This window comes from Saimiri boliviensis, chromosome 17 (genome assembly GCF_048565385.1).
Source record: "Saimiri boliviensis isolate mSaiBol1 chromosome 17, mSaiBol1.pri, whole genome shotgun sequence".
Taxonomy (NCBI): Eukaryota; Metazoa; Chordata; class Mammalia; order Primates; family Cebidae; genus Saimiri; species Saimiri boliviensis.
This window is the reverse complement of record NC_133465.1, coordinates 66880886-66903366: the sequence shown is the minus strand read 5'-3', so window position 1 is coordinate 66903366 and position 22481 is coordinate 66880886. Positions and strand designations below refer to the sequence as shown.

Genomic DNA, 22481 nt, shown 5'->3' with positions numbered 1-22481 from the left:
TATATATGTACATATATTTATAAGAGGCCAACATATACAGTCAATGATTTTTAGCAAAGGTGTCAGGTAATTCAATAGAGTAAGGGATGTCTTTTCTACGAATGGTGCTAGAACTGAATATCAGTATAGAAAAATGAGAGCTAACCCTTATCTCAAACCAAATATAAACGTTAATTTAAAATGGATCATAGAACATCCTGACAGCTATAATAGGTTAGAAAACTGAAACATTTAAAACATTTTAGAAATAAAAGGAATCATAGAATCTACAACTAAAAAACTTCTAGAAAATAGGAGAACTTTTTTTGACTTTTGAGTAGGCAAAGATTTCATGCAGAGGTCACAAGAATCATATCAAAACTGGAAAAAGTCGATAAACTGAACTTTATCAAAACAAAATGTTCTTGTTCATTACATGACATCATTAAGAAAACCAACAGGCAAGGAACAATATGGAAAAGAACATTTATAATACATGTATCTGATAAAGGACTTATATCCAGAATATATAAAAAATATATGAAACCACCCAATTTTAAAAACAGGTGAGATTTGGACAGATATTTTACAAAGGAAAATACATAAGTGACCAATAAGCATCTGTGAAAACTGTGCAACCTCACAATTCACCAAGGAAATACAAAATAAAAGCTTAAAAAAATGAAGTTCGGAACAACTGAATAAGCAAATAAAACTACAACAAAATGACCCCTGACCCCCTACCTCACACCATACACAAAAGTTAATTCATAAAAGCTATATAACTCTAAGCCTTCTAGAGGAAAACATAAACATCTTTGCAACTTGGCAGGGTAGGCAAAGTTTTCTTACAAAGAACACAGAGTGATAACCACAGACAAGGGAGTTTGCTAAATTAGACTTCATAAAAATTAAAGTGACACACTTTTGCTTATTGAAAAATACCACTAAGAAAATGAACAGGCCAGGCATGGTGGCTCATGCCTGTAATCCCGGCTCTGAGGGAGGCAGAAGCAGGAAGACAGCTTGAGCCCAGGAGTTTCAGGCCTGCTGGGCAATAGAGCAAGACCTCGTTCTTGAAAAAGAAAAGGAACACGCAACCCGCAGACTGGAATAAAATATTTGCAAAACACATATCTGACAAAAGATCAGTATCCAGAAGAAAAAGTCAAGCAACCCAATTTTAAAATGAGCAACAGATTTGAAAAGACATTTCACAAAGGAAAATATATGAAGAGCCAATAAGTACATGAAAATGTGCTTAACCGCATTAGTCATCGGGCCAATGCAAATTAAAGCCATAATGAGATACCACTACACGCCCACCAGAATGACTAAGATTTCACAGAGTGACAGTACCAAATGCTGGCCAGAATGTGGAGCAACTGGAATGCGCAGCCATTGCTGGTGGGAGTGTGAAATGGGAAAAGATATGTTCATCAAACTAAACATATACCTACCCTATACCTACGCCTAGGTATTTCTACAGAATAAATGAATGCCTCTATGCACAGAAAAGCTAGTACAAGAATAGCCATCATAGGCCAGACGGTGGCTCACGCCTGCAATCCCAGCGCTTTGGGAGGCAGGCGGATCACGAGGTCAGGAGATCCAGACTATCCTAGCTAACACGGTGAAACCGAGTCACTAATAAAAATACAAAAAATTAGCCACGCGTGCTGATGGACGCCTGTAGTCCCAGCTACTTGGGAGGCTGAGGCATGAGAATCACTTGCACCCAGGAGATGGAGGTTGCAGTGAGCCAAGATCGCACCACTGCAGTCTGGACTAGGCAACAGACTGAGACTCTTGTCTCAAAAAAAAAAAAAAAAAAAAAAAAAAAGCCATCATAGGAGGTTTACTCATAAGAGCCTCCAGATGGAAACAGCCAGAGATCTTTCAACAAGTGAATGTCGAAAAACCCACAGAACGTTCACACCATGGACACCACTCAGCAATAAAACAGAACAAATTGCTGGCACCTGCAGCGACATGGGGGGTGCTAAGAAACACTCAAACTGGCCAAATTATTTTGTGGTGGGAAAAAAAGCAGCACTGTTTGCCCCATGGTGGGTGGGCGATGTGATGCGCCTGGAGGGGCCTGAGGAACTTTCTGGGGTGAGAGTGATGTTCTGTGTTCTGGTCAGGCTGGGATACACTTGGATACATTTGTTAAAATTCAAAGAAGGGAACATTTCACACCTGTGGGTCTCTGGGTATATACACTTCGCTTCAAAGAAAAACAAAAAATAATCACAGACAAATGCCGCACTCTAGTTAATGAAATGCAAACTGAGGCGTTGACAGGATGCTGTGTGCTGACTTCTGCAGCTCATTTTAAGTGCATCAAAAAACAGCGTGGATGCTGGTGGCTAGAGAGATTTGTGGTGAGACACACAGCAAAACACTTGCTGTGGTATCTAGGTGGTGGGTGCCTGGTTGTTCACTCCAGAATCTCTCATGGTTTCTTTTTTGTTGTTTTGTTTTTAAGATGAGTTCTTATTCTGTCGCCCAGGCTGGAGTGCAGCGGTACAATCCCAGCTCACTGCAGCCTCGACCTCCCAGGTTCAAGCAATCCTCTCACCTCAGCCTTCCAAGTAGCTGAGACTACAAGCCTGCACCAGCACGCCTAATTTTTTGTATTTTTCATAGAGATGAGATCTCACTGTGTTGCCCAGGCTGGTCTGGAACTCCTGGGCTCAAGTGATCCATCCTACCTCAACCTCCCAAAGTGCTGGGATTACAGGCATGAGCCACCATGCCCAGCCCTCTTTCATCTTTTCTATGTTTGAAAATTTTTATAGCAAAAAGTTGGCAACATGTAAAAGAGATGGCAAACAGATTAACCAAAAATTGGAAAAATAAAAGAGGTAGCAAGAAGCCCCTCCCTTTTTCCCTAACTGAGCTTCCAGCCCTCCCTCCCCCCCGCTCATTGAGGACAGGAACCCCGAGGGCTCCGCCCAGTCCCTGTGCGGGGACGGAAGCAGGCCCTCCACCCCGTGCCTGTGCGGGGGCGGCCCTCTGCCCTCCGCTGCTTCTCATTCTCTGCCCTAGCCACTTCCCTGGCCCGCAGTGAGCGGCCACAGCTGGCGAAACGACGCCCAGGCAGCCTGTGTCCAGGGTTTCGGTGAAAACGCAAACCCCGCAGGAGCCGGACTCTCGAGAGCCTGCGGCGCCACCTGCTGGAGGAAAGGCTTTCTGCACCCGGGTTCCTCTCCCCTCCCTGCCCAGGCGGGGCGGGTCCCCTCTCTGCCATCTCTGGCGCCTGTGCATGGGAAATGCCCCATGCCTCAGAACCTCCCCCCCACCCACACCTCAACATCCAGTCCTCAGTGGACACCCCACTCTCCGACAAACACGCATCACAGAGGCACCGTCCAGGACCACCCACCCCGGGTGGAGCACCAGCCCCCGAGCCATCACCCCAGCCTCTTCCTCTCTCCCTCAGATGCAGCAACATCAGCAGCAGGACACTGAAGACCCCTGACTTGATAAATGTGCTGAAGTCAGTCATTCTGAAGCTGCAGTTCTCTTTATTACTGTAATTTTGTTTTTTATTTTTTCTAAAGACAAAGCCTTTCCATGTTGCCCAGCCTGGTCTGGAAATCCCAGGTTTCACCCAATCCTCCTGCCTCGGCCTCCCAAAGTTCTGGGACTGCAGGCGGAAACCACTGCACCCAGCCTGAAGCTGTAGTTCCTTAGTCATTGTCAATGATTAAATACCCATCCCTCTGTGAGCAGCAGAGCCCGCCAGCATGGCAGAGAGCCCTGTGTCACGGCATCGAATCTGCTGCCTGGGACTCCAGGTGAGCTCCGACTCCTGGCTGCAGGGACAAGCTACGTGGGGCTGGGCAGGGTGGATGGCAGGAGACCAAGCCCAGACTGAGGGCCATCCGCCACGTGAGCACTGGGACGGCAGGGACAGCGAAGGAGACAGAGCAACCCCCAGAAAAGACGAGGCCACAGAAGGGAGAGGCCCAGGCCCGGGGGTTCCCTTCTGCTGCCGGACGGGTGTGCCCGTGCCTCTCCCACAGTCCCCGTGACGGTCAAGCCACGTGCTCTCTGGGAGGCAAGCGAGGCTCCCGACACGAGGCTCCATGCTTGGGTGAGGTGCACAGGCGCCCCCACTCCCGACTGCTTTGAATCCTCTTTGTCCCCAAATCCCACCTGTCCTCTCCAGGGGAACAGAAACCCCGTCCAGGTGAGGACAGAGGAAGAATCCAGGAAAAGCTGCCCAAGGGCCTGGCTGAGCCTGCGCCATCGCCAAGAGCAGCCCCAAAACTCAGCAGCTGGTGAGGGGATGGCTCAGGGCCCACATCCACAGGAGGGGCATCAGTCCCCTGATCAATGACCCCCTGTCTCACCACCTCCTGCCATCCATACCTGAGGGCCACAGCCAGCAGGCAAATTGGGGCCAGCTCTGGGCACGATCCTTCCTGCACCAGCTCCGCAACTCAAGGGGGAGCCCACCCCCAGGGGCACTCGGAACAGCAGCTGCTCCAAGAGAGTGAAGTCTCCCCAAAACCCCCTCTCACCCGTGGCACAAGACGCAGAGGGGACAGAGCATGAGGAGCACTCAGCAATCACAGGGGTGTGTCCCAAAGGGGAAGAGACAGGAGGCACAGAGAGTGGTGGGGAGGCGAGTCTCGGAGTGTCCGCCCCCCTGCCCAAGGGGGAGGAGGGAAGCAGGAGGTGAGCACACAGAATCCCCGCAGGCCCTGGAGCTGGGGAGGGAACAGGAGGGCGTGGGCTGGAGCGGGAGGCATAGACTACAGCCACCACCCACCTGCCTGGCCACTCCAACGCCATCCCAAGGCCGGAAACCTCACTTCTCCTGCTCACCCTCCCAGGGACAGTATCTGAACTCCCCAGCCTTAGCTGGTCCTATAATTATGGGAGGGAGGTTCTGCCTCACCCCCAGCTCCAAGAGCCAGTCAAGAATGTTCTGGATATCTGTACTTCCCCGAGTCAGGGGCTGGGGAGAAACCCAGAGGATGGTGGGACGGGCCAGCAGTCCTCAGGCACCAGGCGCCAGGGCCACCGCGCAGGGGTAGGGGCACCAGGAGGTGCTGAGTGCATCACAGCAGGGCTCACCATGACCCTGCCCAGAGATAGCATCCCAGGAGACAGGAAGGAATGAGGGACAGGCGTGCTACTCCTTCAATGCCCCAGCCCCTGCCTTGAGGCTGCCAGGCACCTGAGGTCACCTTCCCAGGACCCAGACCACCTCGGCCTCACCCACGGCCATGTGCGCCAAACCACAGCCAGGGCCACTGGGCTCAGACACCACAAGTGTGCCTCCTAAAGCCGGCAGCCACAGGGCAGCACAGGGCAGTGCAAGTGTGGGCAGGGTTGGGCATGGCTGGCCGCCCTGTCAGCATCCACTGGCCTCTGCTGGATGCTGACGGGGCAACTAGGCAGGTGGGTCCACCCAGCAATCAGAGATCCTCCCTCTCCAGCTCCCTCTCCAGCGAGATCCTCCCTCTCCAGCCACAGGGCTGCAGCAGCCTCCTCTCTGGCCGGCCTCCCTGCCTGCCACTGGCCATTCTCAGCAGCCGCAGGGCACTGAGGTCCCACCAGACAGAGAATAAAATCAAGCCCTCACCAGGGCCTCCAAGGCCTGGCACGACCTGGCCCTGCCTGTCTCACTGGTGTCACCGCTGCCACCTCTGACAACACACTCAAGCCCCTCCCACCTTCCCCAGCCTCCAGCCTTGGGGCCTTCACACCTGCTGTTCCCTTTGCTGGGTTGCTCTTCCCTTGGATTTTGACCTGGCGGGGTCCTTCTGGTCGTTAGAGCTTCAGCTCAGTGTCACGGTCAGGAAGGGCCTCCATTAATCCCCCCACAACACAAATACACGCCCCTAGCAACGGTCATCCCACCTGTTCTTAGCTTCTTCACAGCCCCTCGTCTAAAACCGTCTATGGATTTGCTCATTTGTGGGCTGCCTGACCTGGTTCAGCCTGTAAGTCCCAAGTGACCAGCGACTGTGTCTTTCTTGCTTCTCATTACAGGCCAAGCACTAAGTAGAAGGCCTGCGCATAGTAGGGCCTCAGTAAACATTCACCAGATGGGCCGGGCGCAGTGGCTCAAGCTTATAATCCCAGCACTTTGGGAGGCCGAGGCAGACGGATCACGAGGTCAGTTCAGAACGAGCCTGGCCAACGTGAAACCCCGTCTGTTCTAAAAACACAAAAATTGGCCGGGTATGGTGGTGGCACATGCCTGTAGTCTCAGCTACTTGGGAGGCTGAGGCAGAAGAATCACTTGAACCTGGGAGGTGGAGGTTCCAGTGAGCCGAGATCTTGTCACTGCACTCCAGCCTGGGTGACAGAGTGAGATCTGGTATCAAAAAGGCAACAATAAAAACATTCTCCAGAAGAACTCAAGCAGCCCGCCTGTGTCTAACAGGGACTTAAGGGCACGCCATGAACTCAGAGGACACACAGCGGGCATCCCACGGCTTACACCTGCTGGTGGAGGGAGATGAGGAAAGGGGAGAGGCGGTGCCCGCACAGGGACGCCCTGGGCACGGGGAACCCTCCTGCCACGTGAAGCCCCACAGCCCCATCACACCGGTCTCTTCCAGCAAATTGGTTGAAAGAGCATTTTCAAGTTTCCATGGCAGAATTTCAGAGGCAGTGCCTCTTTGCTGACTTGAAGGGTGTGCTTCTGTGTTTATTCAGTGCTCAAGTCAGAGTCTCCCCATTTAAAAAAAAAAAAAAGAGGAAGGTGGCCCCGTGGATGGAGGTGTGAGGGCATCCACAGGCAGAGGGAGCCTCCCAGGCTGAGATCCGCACCACTCTCTGTCCCAAGTTCAAGGTGTGGCCGGGCACCCAAATCAGTCTCCAAACATGGGCCGCTGGTTAAGAGGAATCTCCCCACCCACAACCCCCTCCCATGCCCAGCCTCCACTGAACCACGCATGCCAGGCTTGCCTGCCCTGGGCTTTAGGACTCCAGGGACCCTCAGGCCCCCAGTCAGCGTGTGCTTGAACCAAGGCAGCCCCAGAACCCATGCCAATGCCCTCTGCCAGTGGGAGACCCTGGGGAACACAGAGCGGGATGTGGGGCCAGGCAGGGGCACACAGCGAGCATATTCAGAAGTTTAGACCACTCAGTGTGGCTCTGGAAGGGGGCCCAGAGCAAGAGACAGGGCGGGAAGCTGGAGTGAGCAGGGAGACCTCAGCCCCTGTGGGGAGCAGGCTGGGTAAAAAGAAACTAACCCGGGCCAGGCATGGTGGCTCACACCTGTAATCCCAGCACTTTGGGAGCAGCAGGTGCATCACCTGAGGTCAGGAGTTCGAGACCAGCCTGGCCAACATGGCAAAACCCTGTCTCTACTAAAAATACAAAAATTAGTTGGGTATGGTGGCGGGTACCTGTAATCCCAGCTACTCCCAGGCAGGAGAATCACTCGAACCCAGGAAGCAGAGATTGCAGTGAGCTGAGATGGTGCCATTGCACTCCAGCCTGGGTGACAGAGAAAGACTCCATCTCAAAAAGAAAAATAAAAGTAAACCAACCTGAGGGAAGCAGCCAGCAAGACCACAACAGGAGGGGTGGTGGGGTCAGGGAGGTCCCCACAGCCCGGGAGAGGGAGGCTTTGCCAGAGGTAGGTCGGCAGAGGAGGACCCGTTCTGGTAGGGTTCACTTGCTAGACCAGCTACGGTCTGTTCTTTATTTTTTTCCCTTTACACATGCTCCTGGGGCTCATGGAATTTACTGGTTTATTATAAAGGATACTACAAATGATACAGATGAAGAGAGGTGTGGGGTAAGATGTGTGGAGCACCCTCCACACGCTCCGCTATCCAGAAGCTCCCCGAACCCCATCCTTCTGAGTGTTTACGGAGGCTTCATTACCAAAGCATGATTGATTCAATCACTGGCCATGATGATCAGCTTTACCTTCTGCCCCTCTCACCTATCTGGAGGTTGGCGGGACGGGACTGAAAGTCCCAACCTTGCAATTCCACCCGGTCTTCCCTGGGACCCGCCCTCTTCCTGAAGCTGGTTAGGGTTGCCCCCCATCGGTCAATCATGAGCATGCAGAAAGGCATCACTTTGGAGATTCCAAGGATTTTAGGAGTTGTATGCCAGGAAATGGAGAAGAAAACCGAATGTATATTTCACAACATGACAGTCAGGCTCTCTCAGCCGCTGCCTCCCTTCCAGCCGTGCTGCCGGCCTCAGCCCCCCACGCCCCAGGGCCTTCGTGTGAACTGCCCATCGCCTGTAGTGATCTTCCCTGCCTGCTGGGTTTAAGCCTGGTTTACTACTCTTCACCCTTCTGCACTCAGCCCAAAGCTCTCCCCACTGAGGCAGCCCTCCTGACCTGGTCCTACACTGCCCTGCCACTGGGCCCCTTTGCCCCTCATGTCACTTCCCGTGTTTCACGTTTGCTGACGTGGTCTTGTGCGTGTGTGGTCCCGTGAGGACAAGGACTGTGTCTGGCTTTGTCCTCTGCTGGGCCCCAGTGCCAGGTCCACAGGGAGCACCCAATGCTGAATGAATGACGCAGTGACCAGCAAGGGAGGTTTGATGTGTCATGTTGGGGGTCAAAGGTTGCTGGGCGGACCATGTGGGTGAGGTTGTGTGGAGAGGGAAGAAGGGGTGGGACGCAGGGAGGAGGGTGTGGGGTGCTGTCTAAGGATGGCAAGTGCTTCCAAGGGGGACAAGCCGATCCCTAGAGCACCAGGCAGCAGAGAAAGGCTGGCAACCTCACGCCCCACTTCCGCTTAGGGAGTGAGGCCAGGCCTCTGGGAAGGCCAGCTCCCCACTCCCAGGAGAGCCCCAGGGGAAGCTTCGTCAGCTACTGAGTTGGTCACAGTGGAACCACATGTGGTGGGCGGGAGGGGTTTGGGTGGTGCCACCTCCGAACAGGAAGCAGACAAAGGCATAGAAGCAGAGGCAGAGAATGGGCTGCAGGAGTTTCCTCAGAGGGAGAGCTGAGCAAGGGGACAGACGGGGGACACTCAGCTTCTACATCCTGAAGCACAGACAGCTGGTCTCACACACAGGCTAGGCAGCCACACCACCAAGAACCAGGGGCATGTCTGCAGGGCAGGCCTCAGGAGGTCCCGGGCTGCCCCTGCCATCCGCCCAGAAAGACCAAGGCCCAGGCTCTCCCGGGTTGGGCGCGTGTCCAGCCAGGTCCTGGGCCAAGCTGAGGCTCCCTGGCTGGCCTGAGAGGGGGCGATCGAGGCCGGGCCCAGCCTGGGACTTCCCCACTCCTCCCCACCTCCCAGCAGAACCAGCTGGGCGTAAGAAGAGAAAAGGAGCAAAATCAAGAGTCCAGAGCATGAGGCTGGACCAGCCCTCACACCACACGCAAAGATAAACTCAACCTGCATCAAAGACAGAAACTCAACAGCTAAAACCACAACACTCTTAGAAGAAAACACAGGGGAAAGCCTCATGACGCTGCATTTGGCGATGATTTCTTGGATACGGCATCAAAAGCACAGGCAGCAGGAGAACAAACAGATAAAGTGGAACGTCATCAAAATTGAACACATTTGCATATCAGGCCCGGCACGGCAGCTCACGCCTGTAATCCCAACACTTTGGGAGGCTGAAGCAGGTGGATCACCTGAGGTCAGGAGTTCGAGACCAGCTTGGCCAACATGGTGAAACCCTGTCTCTACGAAAAATACAAAAATTAGCTGTGCATGGTGGCGCACGCCTGTAATCCCAACTACTTGGGAGGCTGAGGCAGGAGAATCACTGTAACCAGGGAGGCAGAGGTTGCAGTGAGCCGAGATCATGCCACTGCTGCACTCCAGCCTGGGCAACAGAGTAAGACTTCATCTCAAAAAAAAAAAAAAAAGAAAAGAAAAGAAAAGAAAAGAAAAAGCATTTGCATATCAAAGGGCACTAACAGCGTGGTGAGAAGACGATCCTTGGAATGGCAGCAAATCACAGGTCGGACACGGGATGAGTATCCGGATATTAATCTACAGATCTCCTTACAGTCAGCAACAACAAAAACAATCACTCACATCAAACACGGGTGAAGGACTCGAACAGACATTTCTCCAAGAAGATGTACACATGAGCAATAAACACAAGAAGATACCATCGGAGAAATGCAGATCAAAACCACAAGGAGAAACCCCTCACAGCCATGAGCTCCGGGCAGGCGGGAAGACGCCTGGAGGGAAGTGGCCGGCTCCAAGCTGCCCCCAGAATTCTCCCAGGTGCTGAGCCCGACCCCGGCACCTCACCAGGAGCACAGGAATGAGTGGAAAAGGCCGGCAGCCACCCCAAAGGGCCAGAGGGGGCCAGCAAGGAGTCTGGGACATGGAACCATTCTGCGCATCCAGACACAGGGGGACAACAGGGGGATGAAAGGTGGCCCCTAAAATTTACGTCCACCCAGAGCCTATGAACGTGGCCTATTTGGAAGAACGGTCTTTGCAGATGTTATGAAGTTAAGGATCTTGAGATGAGGCCATCTTGGATTACCCAGTGTGCCCTAAATCTGAGAATGAGTGTCCCTATAAGAGACAGGCAGAGGGAGATTTGGAGCAAAGAATGAGGCCCCGTAACAACAGAGGCAGAGATCGAGTGATGTGGCCATGAGCTAAGGAGCGTCAAGGGTTGTGAGAGCCACCAGAAGCCACAAGAGGTGAGAAGCAGGCTCCCCCTCGAAGCCTCTGGAAGGAACTGGCTTGCTGATGCTGTGATTTTGGACTTCCGGCCTCCAGAACGGCGAGGGAAGAAATGTCTGGTGTTTTGAGCCACCCAGTTTGTGGCACTCGGTGACGGCAGCCCCAGGAAACCCCTTCAGGGACCAGAGTCCCCACAGGGCCGAGCAGGAAGTGGGGAAGTGCAGGGCGCATCAGGCCAGGCCTCTCACCCTGGAGATGGAAAAGCAGAGCCGGAGAGGTTGAGATGGGACAGGCACTGCGCGTCCAGGGGTAAGAACTCCCAGGGAATGGCAGAGGCCATCGGGGACAGCAGATGGAGGGACAGGAGGGAAGGCGGAGGGCTGAGGCACCAGCCTCCATGGGGCCTCAGCTCCCTGTCCACTGGTGACCCAGGGCCCCCCTAAGAGAAGCTGGGGTCTTCGCTGTGCCTCACTGCATCAGTGGGCCCTGGAGACATCCAGCCACAGCGTGGCAGACCCCCCTCCAGGAGCCCGGGCTTGCATTCACCACCACGAACAGACAACAGACGCCCCCTGCCTGCGGCTCACCCTCGGCCTGTTCCCAGCCTCCCAGCCGCACGGAGCTTCCCAGTGGAAAGTTCCCTTCTTGGAGACTCTCTCCCTGCTGAAATACAAGCTCTTGGAACAAGATAAAACTGCTTAATTTGTAAAAGCTACAAAGCCGGTCCAGAACAAAAAAAACCTCCGACCCTTGGCTGGAAGGAGTGGCCCGCCGTGCTTAGCAGCCAGTCACCGCTCCATGACTCACGCCGGCCTGCCGACAAACCCTCCAGCACCTTCCCAGGGGAAGGCCGCAGCCCCCAGGGAGGGCGGGAGAGTCCCCAGGCCCCGTTGGCAAACCAGACCGGAGCCAGACACTGCCGGGGGAGGGACGAGAGGGCAGGTCTCAGGGCTCCCGGGGCTTCCCTGGGCTCGGCAGACAGTCGTGGACACACTGGGGTAGGACCACCCCTCCCACAAACCCTTCCTGGGCAGCCGCAGGGCAGCCCAAGCTGGACCGCCTCACACGCCAGCCCAGTGGGGCATGGGGCACCCACAGGCATCTGTAGAAGTCATCGGGCTGGCGTCTGTCACACAGACACGGTGTCCTCCCCATGGCCCCTCCTCAGGCCAGAGCACACGTGGGGATCAGAGCAGTTCTCACAGTGCCATGTGGCCAGACAACGCGGCGTGAGCCACGCCCTGAGAAGAGGAAGAGCCCCTCAGTGAGGGAAGAAGAACCCAGAAAACTCAGGACACTCAGAAGCCCGCAGGAGGTGGGGGGGGGCGCTGCCTGGGGGCCAGGCTGCTCCCACCCTTCACCTTGCAGATGATGGAACTTCAGCCCAGAGCTGCCAAATGGCTTGCTCAAGGCCACCCAGCAGGGACAGGAAGGGAACTCACTTCCGCAGGGACTGCTCGGGAGCTTAGTAACAATGAAAGATCAGCTCTCAGGTCTGACCAGGACGAGAACCCTCGGCAGGGACGCCGCGCGGGGATCCTCGTGTTCATTCAGAAGGCAGCCAGTTTACAACTGGGTTGTTTTTTTTAAATGTACGGTTTTTTCCCCACAGGAAAACACATCTGAATGGGATTTTGCAGAAAGCATCTTTCATCAAGGCACAGCCAAGGGGAGGTCCCCACTTCACCCCTGGCTGTGCTGCCCTCAGCCAAGGCCAGCAGGGATCCGAGTAGTCTCTGGGGCATGGCACTGGCTGCTTTCAAAGAGCGTTTTGTTGAGTTCATGAAAAGCCCGTGTTTAGTGAGCCTGGGAGGGTGGCACCACTTCCACCTCCCCAGGGAGCACCCCCCCAATCCACGCCTCTCTGCCGGTCACCCATCTGGGCCTCGGCTGGATCATCTACAAAATGAAGGCCGAACCCGAGGCTCCCCGAGGCCCCTGACAGCCAGGAGGGTGGAGTGATGTCCTCCCAGGCTGGTGGCCGAGGAGGCAGGGGACCCCCCCCATGGTCTGCCCAGGCTGCCTGGTGGAGTGGCCACTCTGAGGACTGCTCCACTGTGCAGCCCTGGCGAAGGCCCCTTCCAGCACTCCCCGTCCTGCGGCTCCTGCTGGGCTGAGAGCAGGGCACTAGGCCCCACACCCACCCATCCCAGCGGGCCTGCGCCCATGAGCACAAACAGATAAGACGCAGTTTCATGGTCACCCGAGCCTTCTGCCCGTCTCCCGTTCCCCGTCCTGAGGTCTGCCTGCCGTGCCCAATGGGGTGTGCTCAGTGACACAACATACACCGGCCCCACCAGTCCCAACGTCACATCAAGATGTGGCCCTGGGAGCCACGGTGAGGTGGGACCACATGTCCTGCAGAGGAGCCACCGGAATGGGCCTCCCTCTCTCAGGCCTCTCAGGGACCCCCCCCAACATACACATAGTGGCAACCAACAGACCAGGGCCCAGGCACTTAGGGGGTGGCACCCCCATGGCCCGTAGGTCACCTCTGAACACCCAAAGCCTACAGGGTGGCTCGACCACCCCGGATCTCCCATCTCTGGGCTCAGAGGGTGGCATGAGTGGCAGAAACTGTCATCACTGCTGATTAGCGATGATGGTGCTGGCCACGTGGTGGGATGGCAGCCACGGTGCTTCGTGGGAGTGAAGAGACCAAGGAGGCTGAGCCTGGAATGGCGGGCCTGGAAAGCTGGGGTGACTAAAGGCCGGGGAGCCCCCTTTCTCTTCATTTGTCAGTTCACGCCCCAATGGGTCTGTGCCTGCTGCAAGGGGGCTGCCAGAGTGAATGGCCACACGCACACACATGCACACACACGTGCACACACACGTGCGCGTGCGCGCGCGCGCGCGGACACACACACACACACACACACACCCGGCTCCTCTGAGTGCCGGGAGCTTCCCCCTCTATAATCAACTGCTGGGAAGGCACAGAAGGGCTATTTTAGGTAGGAGACCGAGGCAGCCTTGAAGACAGACTTTGGCTGGAGGCGAAAAACAAACCACACAGTGGACAAACCAACCACCGGCCGGGTCTGAGCGCCGCCGCCGCCCTGGGCCCGAGCCGTGGGGGGCGGGGGGGGGGAGCAGGTCCCCCACGCCCTCCCCAGGTTTCAGCGCCAACAGCCTCAGCCTTTCACAGTGGCCGTGACACGCCAGAGTGCCACACTGGGAAATGAAAGAGAAGTGAGAGCCGAGTTTCAATAAAATCCAGGCTCCGGAGAGCTTCGCTTGAGACGGCGTTCCGACCCACGAGCTTGGAACCGTCAAAACGAAAAGAAATATTTCTGTGAAAAATGAGCAAAAGCACCCTTTGCATGCTTATTTTCCCAAAAGCATAAATAAAGCCCGAGTCCAGGGCGGTGGGGGGCGGCCGGTGGGGAGGGGGCCGTCTGCCTACCTGAGATCCGGTCCCTCTCCATTCCGACGGATATATTTAGCAGCGGCGGGAGTCCCGGCGTCCCGCTCAGAGGCGGCCTCCCCTTTCTCACCCCCGTCGCCCTCCCTCTCTCAGCCTCCTCCTCCTCCTCCTCCTCCTCCTCCTCCTCTAAAAACACTCTTTGTCTGGTCTAATTTCTTCAATCTGTTGCAATCACGAATGCATCCGAATTACCACATTTCCATGTGCTGATCATATGTGTGTGCTCCAAACTGAAGTAGCATTGTCTCTTCGAAACGGGAGGAAAAAGGGAGCAAAGGAGAGAAGTCCAAAAAGACGAGGCAGGAGAGAGGGCCCGAGGCGGGCCCCGGGGAGTGCGGCAGCCCCAGGGTCTGCCTGCGCGGGTCCCGCCGGCCGGTCTGCGCGGTGGCTGCAGAGGTCCCAAGCCTGGCTTCCGGCGGCCTCCTCCGCCTCCTCCAGCCCCCGCCGCCCGAGGCTCGCTGCTCCTTTTTAATATCCACTTGGAGATGCTTAACTTAGCCTCTTGGAAACCAACTCACAGAGTCGAATTCCTGGCGACTTCCAAAGTCTTTCATTTTCCCCGGCCCGCGATGCTACGATTTCCTTGGGTTTAAGCGTTTAAAAAGCCCAGTTCCTGCGTGCCTGCCTCGCCTTCCTCTGTCCCCGGCTGGCCCAGCCTTTCTTCACCCCGCACCCTGACGTGGCTGGGCGGGAGGGACGGCCGTGCCCCGAGCCAGCGGGCTGAGAAAAGGTTCTGGAGCACCTGCCCAGGAGGAACCCTGAGAAGTTACCTCACCTCCGTCCCGTTAGCCTGCGGTGACAGAGGCAGTTGCTGTCCCCGCCCAACGAGATGGGGACTTCCTGGAAGATTCCTACCACACACGCATGAGTCAGTCAGTCTCAGACCGTCCCCTGGGAGGGAGCAAGTCTTCCTCTCTGGGAACTCAGGGCCCTGCTGGGGGATCACTGCTGTTCCCCACTGTTCACCTGGAGTCCCCAGAGGCAGCTTACTGGGGGGTCCCCCACCGCACATGGTCAGGGTCCTTGCTGAGGCCCAGGGCTCAGCAGAGCAGGCGGTGGGGGGTGGGGGGACTACAAGGTGGGTCCCTGGAGTGGGGATGGGGGCATCCTCTGTCTGTCTGTAAATTTCACCTCAAGGGTTCATTCAACCCTGAGACACAGAGGCTGGTTCTGTTTGCCCAAGCCTGTTCAAAGAGAATGTGTGTTCGTGCCAAGGCTGAGAACTCAGGCAATCCCTCTGAACACTCCAGATTGTCAGTTTCTGTTGAGAAAGGGAGGACGCGTGGCCGTACTGCAGAGGCCTTCCTGCCTGGCCGCACGGGGCTGGTGTGAGACTGTCCTGCCCTTCAGACAAAACACAGTTTCCAGTTTGTGCTGCTCCCAAGGCCCCCGCACAAATTTCCAATATTTGCACCCCCAACCCAGTCACATCCCACAGACCTCTGAGTTTACAGGCCCTGCCCCATGGAGCCAGGTGAGTTCCCTGTGACCAGGTGAGGACTACGCACAGCCCTCAGCTAGATGACAGAGCCAAAAGTCCTGAAATGCCACTTCAGGCCACAGTCCCGTCTGGGTTAGGACCTCAAATGCAGTCTCCTTGGCAGAAAGGGCATCTTCTTGGGGGCTGGGGAGGGCCATTCCGAGCCTTCTGGGAGACATCAAGCAACCACCTCCTCCCAAAGAGCCCAGAGGAGACCCCACGGGCAGCCAGGCAGTGAGGGGAGGTGGAGATGGCCTCTCAGCCGAGGTGGGAGGCTGGGGAGGGAGGGAGGGGTCATGGGCACTACAGAAGGCTGAATAATGGCCCCAGGGATATCACGTCCTACTCCCTAGACCTGAAAATGGGACCTTGTTTGGAACACGGGTCTTTGCATCTGATTCATTGCGGATCTTGCTGTGGGGAGAGCACCCCAGATTGCCCAGGGGGTCCCTAAAGGCCGTCTCGCTGCTCACACGGGAGAGGGACAGAGGGAGATTCGACACAGACAAGGATGGCTGAGTGGAGATGGAGCCCAGAGAGATCTGAAGATGCTGGTGTTGAAGGTAAGGGCCACATGGCCACAAGCCAAGGGATGCCGGCAGCCACCAGGAGCTGGAAGGGGCAGGTGATGAAGGCAGCGATCCCCAGCCTTTTTGGCCCCAGGGACCAGTTTCACGGAAGGCAATTTTTGCACAGACCAAAGAGTGGGGAGATGGTTTTGGGGTGATTCAAGTGTATTATGTTTATGATTTTATTTTTTATTTTTTGAGACAGACTTTCACTCTGGGGTTACAGGCGTGAGCCACCACGCCCGGCCACCGGCACACTGTATTGTGCACTTTATTCCTATTATTACTGCATGGCAATATATAATGAAATAATGATACAACTCACCATCATGCAGAATCAGTGTCAGCCCTGAACTTGTTTTCCTCCAACTAGACAGACCCATCTGGGGGCGACGGGCGACAGTGACAGATCATCAGGCATTAGATTCTCACAAGGAGCGTGCCACCTGGATCCCTCACACGCCCAGTTCACAGTATGCTTCTCGCTCCTACGAGAATCTGATGGCATGGCTAATGGGACAGGAGGCGGAGCTTGGGCAGCAACGCGAGCAGTGGGGAGCCACTGTAAATACGGATGAAGCATCACTCACTTGCCGGTCACTCACCTCCTGCTACACAGCCCAGTTCCTAACAGGCCACACACGAGGGCAGGAACCCCTGCCCTAGAGCCTCAGAGGGCTGCGCCCAGTGGACACCCTGATTTCAGCCTGGTGATCCTGATCTCGGACATGTGGCCTGCAGAACTGTGAGAGGAAGACTGGGTGTTGTCGTGACTCCGCCAGCTTGTGGCCACTCATTACAGCAGCTGCAGGAAACCGATCCAGAGCAAGCCAGGGCTCGGCCCACTGGAGCTGCTTTCTGTTATTCTATTTCTTCCTAAAACACTGTGTTAAGCCAGCCGCTAACAACCACGGACTCCGATCGGCAGGAATCACAGAGGTTTCTTGGTTTGTTTCTCTAATCCCTTTTCCAATTTTGAAATAATATTCCTTGTTGGTTTTTCTGATTATAAATGTAATATCTTCCGTTTATTGAGTTTAGAAACAACAGAAAAAGTATAAAGCAGAAACCCCAGCTGGGCAAGGTGGCACGTGCCTGTAATCTCAGCACAGGAGATGGGGAGTTGGGAGGCTGAGGCGGAAGGATTACTTGAAGCCAGAAGTTCAAGGCTACAGTGAGCTATGATTGCACTACTGCACCTCAGGCTGAGTGAAAAGAGTGAGACCCTATCTCAAAAAAAAAAAAAAAGAAAAAGAAAAAGAAAAAAAAGAAGAGGAAGAAAACCCTTTAACCTCACTCAAGACTCTGCATATGAACTCCGGCTGTGGGGCAGGGAAGCCCAGGAAGGCCTCCAAGGCTCTGACCCAGCCTGGCTGGCGGTGGGAATCTGAGAACAGGCCTGGGTGAGGGGACCAGGCTATGATGAGTTCATTCCCTGGTAACCTCCGGCACGCCGTGCACACGGTGGGTTTGACGGCCAGGGCTGGAGCGCTTGCTGAGCACAGCCTTGACCCCCGGCATGGTTTGGCCTGAGGTCCATCTCCCCTCCATGCCTGAAAATCCAAACATTCTGGCCCAGGCAGGGGGATCACTTGAAACGGAAATCCTGGCAGCACCAATTGGCTCTGAAGAGGCCAGAGTTAGCCATGAGCCACTCGGAGGAGTGCAGATGTGGGGTACGGCCAGCGGAGGTGGGGGAAGGAATGGGCCAGCCCCTCACCGCTCACGGGGTTTCGGCCTCCGTGTAAGCTCTAAGGGGGCACCTCACCACCAGCGCAGACCCAAGCTCCAAGGTGGATGCCCCCGTCCCTCCCTCCAGAGGAACACTGAAGAGGTTTCTGTGGTTGTGTAAAACGTTATCCCTGTCTCAGATTCCAAGGCACATTTGCATACTGAACGAACTGAGTAATCTTGCAGTGAGGGGCTGGGCTTGCTTTAACCCAGCTTCTCCCAAATTGTACCAAAGGTTGCTATCCCGGGAAGGCAGGGCCCTCAGGACCACGGCTTTGGGAAACTCTGGTTGTGCCAGCTCGTGAGCCCAGCTCCCAGCCACCACAGACTGCCCACACCTTGGAGTAGACAGTCACCCAAAAGCCCCTTCCAGACAGTCCTGAGGGCGGCACCTCTGTTCTTCGCCCCCCATAGACCCCTGGCCACTTTTTTGCGACGTCAGCCTTACTGGTTCACCTCTTAACTGCAGAGTGGGGTGCAGCAGGCACAGGCCAGGCCTGGCGGGGTGGGAAGGAAGAGCCAAGGCCACTTTGTCTCCAATGGCACTGGCCGGGCTCCGGAAAGGCTGGAACCCACAGAAAGGAAGGCAGTGTCACGCTTCACCTGCTTTGCCTCAGTCCCGGAGAACCTGGTAGAAAGAAGTTAGGTGGCTGGTCTTTACTCTGGCTTAGCCTAGGAACTGTTTCTTTTTCAAGACTCTATCAAATGCCTCCTCCATTAGGAAGCCTTCCCTGGTTGCCCCCTCCGCTCCTGTCCTGTCCCAGAACACGGCCTGGCCCTCACAGACAATCCTGACATCAGAGCCTTCTCAGTAGAGATTTTCCTCCTCCACGGAAATTTATACTCCAAACTGAAAATGTGTGCAGACTAAGCCGCTGCTCCCACGTGACACAGAAGTAAAAGCTACGGGTCACCTGTCTTACCCCACCCTTCTCACATCAATCTGGGCTCCACAGGGGCTCGATAGGGGCCACGTCCAGTTCAGCAGCCCCAGGCACACCATCCTGGGCACCAGCGCCTCTGTCCCCTCCCATGAAGCACAGCTTCATCCCCTGGTACCCAGGTGGGAGGGGACATACACCAGGCATTCCCCAGGGCGGCCTGTGCTCCCTACATCAGGCCAGGAGGTCCTGGGGCTGGTCCAGCCATCCAGGAAAGAGAGCAGGTGGTCCAGGTGATGCTGATGTGGGCAGCGGGGACCTTCACGAAAGGGGCTTCATACAATCGGCCCCACCCTGCTCCAGGTGCATACACTGGGGAAGGGTCCTGCGTGGAGGCGGAGAGAAGGCACCTCGGGCTGGAAGGATGCTTTCTGATGCTGCGGGCTCAGATCTGCTGCCATCTGCCATGTTCCCTCACCTAATGCAGGTCCCAGCAAATCCTGCATGCTGATTACCAAGATATAGGGGATGCACAGCCTCTCGCTTTAAAACATGACTTTTCGGCCAGGCGTGGTGGCTCATGCCTGTAATTCCAGCACTTTGGGAGGCCAAGGCGAGCGGATCACAAAGTCAAGATATCGAGACCATCCTGGCCAAGACGGTGAAACCCTGTCTCCCTAAAAATACAAAAAATCAGCTGGGCATAGTGGCGGGTACCTGTAGACCCAGCTACTCAGGAGGCTGAGGCAGGAGAATAGCTTGAACCCAGGAGGCAGAGGTTGCAGTGAACTGAGATCACGCCACTGCACTCCAGTCTGGCGATAGAGCAAGACTCCTTCTCAAAAAAGAAAAAACAAAAGTTACTTTTCCTGCCAGGCATGATGGCTCACACCTATAATTCCAGAACTTTGGGAGGCCAAGGTGGGAGGATCACTTCAGGCCAGGAGTTCAAGACCAGCCTGGGTAACATAGAGAAATCCCATCTCTACCAAGAAAAAAAAAAAAAAAAAAAAGGCAGGGCACTGTGGCTCATCCCTGTAATCCCAGCTACTTGGGAGGCGGAGGCAGGAAATCGATTGAAGTCAGGAAGCGGAGGCTGTAGTGAGCTGAGATCACACCACTGCCCTCCAGCCTGGGCAACAGAGCAAGACTCTACCTTGGCCTCCAAAAGTACTGGGATTACAGGCATGGGCCACCACGCCTAGCCTGCACACATTTTTTTTTTTTTTTTAGAATCAGCCAGTCATGATGGCCCACAACTGTAGTCCCAGCTGCTTAGGAGTTTAAGGCGGGAGGATCCCTTGAGCCAAGCAGATCAAGGCTGCAGTGAGCTACGATCACGCCACTGCACTCCAGCCTCAGCAACAGAGAAAGACCTTGCCTCAAAAAAAAACAAAAAAGAGAGAGAGAGAGAGACTTTTCCGTTCATTTCCCGCTCATCCTCAGACTCAACCACTGAAGTTTGCTTCCCTGAATTGAAAATGAAAGAGCTCCGTCCTGGGCTCCCCCCTGCTGACCCTGCTACTGTACCTGCCAGCAGAGCCGGCCAAGACCCTCCAGGCTGGCCCCAGCCTGGCCCGCCTACAGCCTCCCAAGCAAGACGGATTCCCAGGCTGAGGCCAGCTGCATTCCTCTCCGGAATCTTTCTCCACTTTTTATTGTGCCTCAAGCTTTGGCTGTTCCTAAATAAATACAATCCAGCTATCTCTGCCCTTGGGGCCGCTACAGGGTTTACTGGTGCAAACCGCCTGGGCAGGCCTGTTGCTTTAGGAGTCCTTCCAGGTCAGCGTGGAAGGAAACCAGGACAACAGGGAGAAGCAGCCCAGACGGGCCCAACTCCACACTCACAGCCTCATGCTCAGCCATCCGCCTGGGCTATAGCCTGACGGGAGCCGGAGGTGGCGCTCCATTCCTAGAGGGGGCCCCCGACTGCCCATGCAGAGAAAGGGAGGTCTGGGGGCATGGAGGTCAAGGGCCCTTGCAGGATGTCCCAGGGCCCCTGAGTTTAAGCTTCTCCGAAGCCAACGGAAACCACCCCCGCCCCCACGAGAGCAGGTGTCTTTCATCCAGCCTGCTCAGTAAGTACCCAACAATCGTTCGCTGGATAAACAATGAATTTGTGGATCCAGGTGAAGATGATCAAAGCCGGTGCCACCCCACAGAACTTTCCGTAATGATATCAGTGTTCTGTATCTGCTGTGGTCAATATGGCAGCCGCATGTGGCAGTGAACGCTTGCCATGTGGAAGGGCTACCAAGCCACAGAGTTTCGAACTTATGTTTAAAAATTTAAACTGCCTGGCACGGTGGCTCAAGCCTGTAATCCCAGCACTTTGGGAGGCCGAGGCGGGCGGATCACGAGGTCAAGAGATGGAGACCAACCTGGTCATCATGGTGAAACCCCGTCTCTACTAAAAATACAAAAATTAGCTGGGCATGGTGGCGCGTGCCTGTAATCCCAGCTACTCAGGAGGCTGAGGCAGGAGAATTGCCTGAACCCAGGAGGCGGAGGCTGCGGTGAGCCGAGATCGCGCCATTGCACTCCAGCCTGGGTAACAAGAGCGAAACTCCGTCTCAAAAAAAAAAAAAAAAAATTAAACTTAAATAGTCGCAAATGCCTAGTGCCTACCAGGTTACACAGACTCTTTTGGTCACCTTCTTCTCCTCCCTGGAGACCCTGCATTCACCATCAATTTCTTACCCAGGAGGCAAACAGATAAAAGCTACTCTTCAGCCAATGCAAAAGAAAGCCAATAGTTGCCATTCTAAGCTAGTTTTTTTGGCCAATTCTCCCCAGCGTTTCCTATCAAGGTCACTGCAGCAATATTTCCTGACTGCCTGCCACGCACCAGGAGAGCATCCCGCCCAGCTCTGGTCCGAGGCTGTGGAGGACACGGAAATAACCAAGGCCGAGCTGATAGAAGGGGCGTGGCAGCTTGGCCCAAAGTCACCCTGAGCCAGCTGGGCCCAGGAGCACGGAAGCCCTGCTCCCCAGGGGCCAGTGGCAGAGCCCGTCCAGGGAGGCCTGGGTACTCAGAGCCGGGAGCGCAGAAGCAGGGGCTCCAGGCTGGAAAGCGGGATCAGGGCCAGGCTGGAAGCAGCACAAATCCACACTCGAGGCTTGGGGGGAAACTAAGGGCTCTGTAGGTAAGAAGACCAGGCCCAAACCTATTGTAAATGATCAGGTGAAGGGCTCCTATCACCCGGTCCCTTGCACAGAAGAGGGAAGCGGTCATCGTCCTCTAAATGTTGACTGTGGACAGGAAGGAGCCACAGCAGGGCAGGGGTAAGGACAACAGCACCCACTGGTCCCAGGAGGGATGGCGGAGGCCCTACCAAGACATGGACATGACCAGGGGCAGCCTGTCCAAGGGCCAGTGTGGGAAGGCCAGTTGATGAGATCTTGGCAGCCTGTTGACCTGGAGGTGCTGCGGAGGCAGAGGTCAAGGTCAACTCTGAGATTTCCTGCTTCTGAACCTGGGTCGGCAGCAAGGCTGACATCAGAGAAATAGAGGAAGAGCAGGTGCCCATGGGTGAGAGAGGAAGTAACGAGCTAGGGGTGCCTGCCAGAGCCCAGGGGCAAAGTCCTGGGGCAGTCAAGATGCTGGTGGTCCCTTCCACGACCAGCTCCCTCCACGTGGCACACTTCTGTCTGCACAGCTGGGCCTGAGGCACCTGTTCATCCAACGCAGCTACTGTGTGCACCGAGGCAGCGTGGTACAGTGCCCTGGGGAAATACCAAGGTGGTACTGCACAGGCCACACCCTTCTGGCACTTTCTGTCTCCTGGGGATGGTGGC

The 22481-nt window shown here is 55.4% G+C and overlaps 1 protein-coding gene across 3 annotated transcripts in view; it reads right to left on the bottom strand.

Annotated features, from left to right (window-relative positions):
- SEPTIN9 (septin 9) overlaps positions 1 to 22481 on the bottom strand; it is a 208997-nt gene that overhangs the window by 157242 nt on the left and 29274 nt on the right. Inside the window, exon 1 of one of the 3 annotated variants that reach the window (XM_003931687.4) lies at positions 14002 to 14847. The exons of the other annotated variants lie outside the window; for them this stretch is intronic. Within the exon in view, the coding sequence (XP_003931736.1) occupies positions 14002 to 14023 (22 nt within the window). The 5' untranslated portion in view covers positions 14024 to 14847. Of the gene's footprint in view, positions 1 to 14001; positions 14848 to 22481 lie in introns of those variants that run through there. 3 annotated transcript variants of the gene reach the window in all.